Source organism: Lissotriton vulgaris, chromosome 4_1 (assembly GCF_964263255.1).
Source record: "Lissotriton vulgaris chromosome 4_1, aLisVul1.2, whole genome shotgun sequence".
Taxonomy (NCBI): Eukaryota; Metazoa; Chordata; class Amphibia; order Caudata; family Salamandridae; genus Lissotriton; species Lissotriton vulgaris.
This window is the reverse complement of record NC_141691.1, coordinates 372,541,501-372,545,775: the sequence shown is the minus strand read 5'-3', so window position 1 is coordinate 372,545,775 and position 4,275 is coordinate 372,541,501. Positions and strand designations below refer to the sequence as shown.

The 4,275-nt window shown below is 47.2% G+C and overlaps 1 protein-coding gene across 1 annotated transcript; it reads left to right on the top strand.

Annotated features, from left to right (window-relative positions):
• The first annotated feature begins 1,867 nt into the window (after positions 1-1,867).
• LOC147718766 (uncharacterized) lies at positions 1,868-3,246 on the top strand. The gene is made up of 4 exons (XM_086966775.1): positions 1,868-1,886; positions 1,990-2,088; positions 2,249-2,389; positions 2,601-3,246. The coding sequence occupies exons 1-4, from the start codon at positions 1,868-1,870 to the stop codon at positions 2,930-2,932; spliced, it is 591 nt and encodes a 196-aa protein (XP_086822901.1). The 3' UTR covers positions 2,933-3,246.
• The last annotated feature ends 1,029 nt before the right edge of the window (positions 3,247-4,275 follow it).

Genomic DNA, 4,275 nt, shown 5'->3' with positions numbered 1-4,275 from the left:
AAGCTGTGCATTGGTCAGAAAATGTTCCCACCCAAGGCCCCCACTACATTGTTCTAAAACCCACCTCCATAAAGGGTGTTGACCTACTCTGGGGGCTTGTGCGGCCATGCTGGGGCTCGAGGCCCCGATTTTTAAAATGAAGCCCCCAGAGCGCGCTGTGCTCCCTGCGGAGCTCCGGGGTTTGTACAGGCTTGGGGTCAGGGGTGGGCGCGCAGCCCGTTGTATAGAAATAAAAGTGCCCCAGAGGCCACGGTGTTCTATGCCCCAGAGGCCACTGTGTCCCATGCACGGCTCTGGGGCTCCTGTGGGGGGTCTAATGTAGGGGGCGGGCTCGAAGATCATTTTTTAAAATTTAAGCCCCCGGAGCCCTCTTACCGATGGCGCTGCAGTGGTGCGCTGGCTCTGGGGGCAAGTTGCGGCGGCATTTTCCAAGGATCCATGTGGGTCCCGATGTCTGCCTGGAAGCAGGGAGCTTCCTCTTTGTGGCTGCTGAGGTAGGCCCCGCCCCTTCCATGATTTCATCAGGACTCCCCCTGACATCACGGAAGGGGCGGGGCCTACTGCACCAGCCACGACAAGGAAGCTCTAGGCTGGGGGCTCATCTGTTGCGGTTGTGGGCCTTACAGCCCCAAGGGGGGGCTGCCAATAAATAAAAAAAGAATGTTTAAAAGGTGTAATGGCCATAGGGAGCGTCGCTCCACATTTGCCAAGGAAAGGCCCGCCCCGCTGTGATGTCACCGGGGGACACCCCTACATCACGGAGGGGCAGGGCCTTCCCTGGCAAACCCGGCAATGTGTTCCAAGCAGGGATTTCTGCAGGGATACCTCCATGACGTCAGTGCCCCAAGGGGGGGGGGGGGGGGGGGGGGAATCAATAAATTAAATTAATAAAAATAAAGAAATTGTCTTTTCAGCCACTGGCCTGTATAGCAGCGACCCTGTTGCTTTCAGGATTTGTTGTTTTTCTTATTTTTTTCTACATATGGGGGGCATATTTATTTAACACGACCGAGCATGAGTGTGGGCAATAAATAAATAACAATAAAAGTATTTTCCAGCCACAGGGACCATATAGCAGCGTCCCTGGGGCTTGTATTTTGTTTTGTTTTCAATGGGGGTAATTTTATATAGCGCAAACTCGACCTGAAGGTCTTGGAGTTCTTTGTACATGTGCAATGGTTACAATACACAAACACACATTCCTTTTAGGTCGGCATGGGTAGATTAAGTGATTTACCCAGAAGCACAGGATATGTAGCAGGGGTGTTTTTCATGCTTTTTAAATGTATGCTTCTGCGCTCCTTACAGGCATACTTATTAAAACGCGTGTTTTTCCTCTCCACACTAGTCAGCCCTTTTTTTACATGTATGCTTATGCGCTCCCCCCAGACAGCCCTTCTTAAAATGCGTACTTTTTCTCTACCCAGGTATCCCTTTTAAATGCAGCCCTGAGAGTGTATATAGTGTAGACAGTGCTGCGCATAAATTATTTAGGGGTACATTGTGACTGCTTTTTTCCTAGGAGATATCCTTTTGTTACTTGCAGTTTATAAGTAAAATTCTAACATGGCGCTATGTTTATTAAAGGGTTGTAAAGAACAACTGGAGGTTTGTATATTATGGATATGCACAAATGTTAGGGGTGTAACTATGTTGGGCTTGTGTGTAGGAATGAGGGGATCTTATTAAAAATTAAATGTCCTGGCAAGGCTGTTTTCAATTTTGAATTTATGATATGCATTTTCTAAGGTGTATGTAACAAACTGTAATGCAGCGTTTATGATGTGTAGTTTTAAACCTCTTTTTTTTTTTCTTTTCATCTAACCCTAAACAGGACATCCCTGTAATAACCATCACAGACGCAGAAATGCTAGCCCTGCAAGCAGGTATCTGTATTTAGAGTTGTATAGTTCTGCGTAGTTTTTGTACACCAATGTCTCAGAAGCACTGCTTTTCTAATGGTATTCTCTTGTATGTATGCTTTTATAGAATATGACACCACTCTACAACTAGATTCTGATGATCTAGAGCTATACCTGGGGGCTCAAGACGTATCGCAGTGTATTCAGGACAATGTGGTTCTTTCAGGTAAATAAATAAAAAAAAAAATGCCAGTGTTCTTTAAACTGTCTAAGACTTAGACTTTGTTAGCCCAAAAACCCCAGGGCCGTACTGTAGGAGGGCGCCTCAGAAGAGACTGCCAAGGCCTTGTTTATACCACAAATGCGATTATTTTTTTTCTTTGCAGGTTCCTCAGAGACCAGCACGGCCGACCCCGCTTTGCAAGAGGTTGCACAGCCATCAAAAGAAAGACCGTTAAAGAGGAAAGATTCAACATCTGGAAATGGACCGGTGACGAAGAAAGGAGCTTGGAAAAGACCTCTAAAAGGTGTGTTTTTACAAAAGGGTGCGAAAAAAAAGAACTTTCTGTGCTTTATTCTAGCCGGTAGAAGGGGGCCTCCGTCATGTAGTAGGGGTTATATAAAGGGGGCCATGTAGAAATTATTGTGGTGGGTTGTCTATGGGTAGTGTAAGCATCTTTATACATGTTCTTTATTTTTTCTAATATATATATATATATTTTTTACCTTACATTCTAGGAGCCATTCAAAAGAACACTGCGGAAAATACGTGTAAGGTCAAGAGGTCTGCAAAGCCGTTAAGGGACATAACAACGACCGTTCAGAATGCAGAGCCTGCAGCAAAAGGTGTTAGTAGGCATGTTCGCCAGGACAAGCTCTGCACATACTACAGGCACATACAGCAGAGAACCGGCACTGCTGTGAAATGCCAGATCAAGCCCTCTTCCAACATGTTGAACAATCCTACAGGAATGTCTATTCTACACCTGGAGGGGGACAACCGAAAAGACATTCTTACAAGTCCAGACACATTAGGCCTGTTCAGTGTAAAAGCGATGCAGCGTATCTGAACCCTCTCAATGCCTCAAAAGGGAGTCCACTCTCAAACAAATCTCCCCTTAAGAAGAACCATGGGGTGCAGACAGCTCCCTTAATCAAGCCCCTTACAACGAAATCCCCTACACATACCCTGAAGCCCTCTATAGTTTTAAATAAGCTAACAGTGTCTGTAGATGGGCTCCCCCTAGACCAAACCCTTAAACCTGCTATAATCATGCCTGCTGTGCCTAGCAACTCAGAGTCTGATAATGCTCAGCCCACAGGACCCCCTTATAATGGTAGCAGTGGTGGTCTCAAGGCGTTGATAGGGATGGTCGCCAAACTTGATAGAAGGCCCCTTGTGCGCTGCTTCTGAGGGTCTAACACGCACAATGGGGATTTGTATACAGCTGTTAGACATCACCCACCCACAACCACGACAATTCCTAAGCCGATAGGGACCACGATTGTTTTGACGGCCATTTACACTCCCCAACCCTTATGTCACCTATCACACCTCTGGGAGCATACGACCCAACCAGCCCACATCCATTGTAAACCACACATCACCATCAGCAATATGCGGTGATAATAGTACGGGTTGGGATGACTGGTCAAATCAGGGTTTAGAGGACGTATCTAGTGAGGACCCTTTCATGGCTGCCCCGGGTTGTCGCACTGGGACCTTGTTTCCATGATCCCTCCTGTCCCTCAGTTACAGAAAGGTGTTGCTGCGGATGGGGCGAGTGGGGGTCCAGGGGTGTTGCAGAAAGGTGTCCAACCGGACACTGTATTCATTCCTAATCCACCACAATACGATTCTGTAAACCCAAAAGAGGTACTAGGGGCCCACGTGAAAGACATACAATTGGTGGTCAGAAAGTTAAAACGACAAGTGAACACCGCCACCTTAAAACTAGGGGTGTGCGGTAGCATCGACAGATCGGGGCTGGAGGCGCTGCGAAAGATACTGCAGATGGTTGATCAATGTAAAATGGTGATCATACAAACGTGCCAAACAGTGGCCGACATATGGAGTATCCCATCATGACTATGCCGACGTAGGCCCTTAAAGAACCAACAAGCCCTGGGTGTTAATAAAAGTAAGCGTAAATCTTAATACAGCCTCAAGGTCCACACAGTTCTGACAAAGTCCCTGTGCTTCTTACGCTTCCTCATGGAAGCCCTCAAGCAGGATTATACATTTTCACAAGCACCGTCGGGCTCACATGCACCGGTACAATGCACCAGTCACTACACAAGTTCAGTGAGGACAGACCTCGGGAGGTGCATTTGGAGGGATCTCAGGGTAGTGCACCAACACGACAATACCAGGAACACACAGAAGGCATGGGGCTGGGGCTGTAGCAGAGGC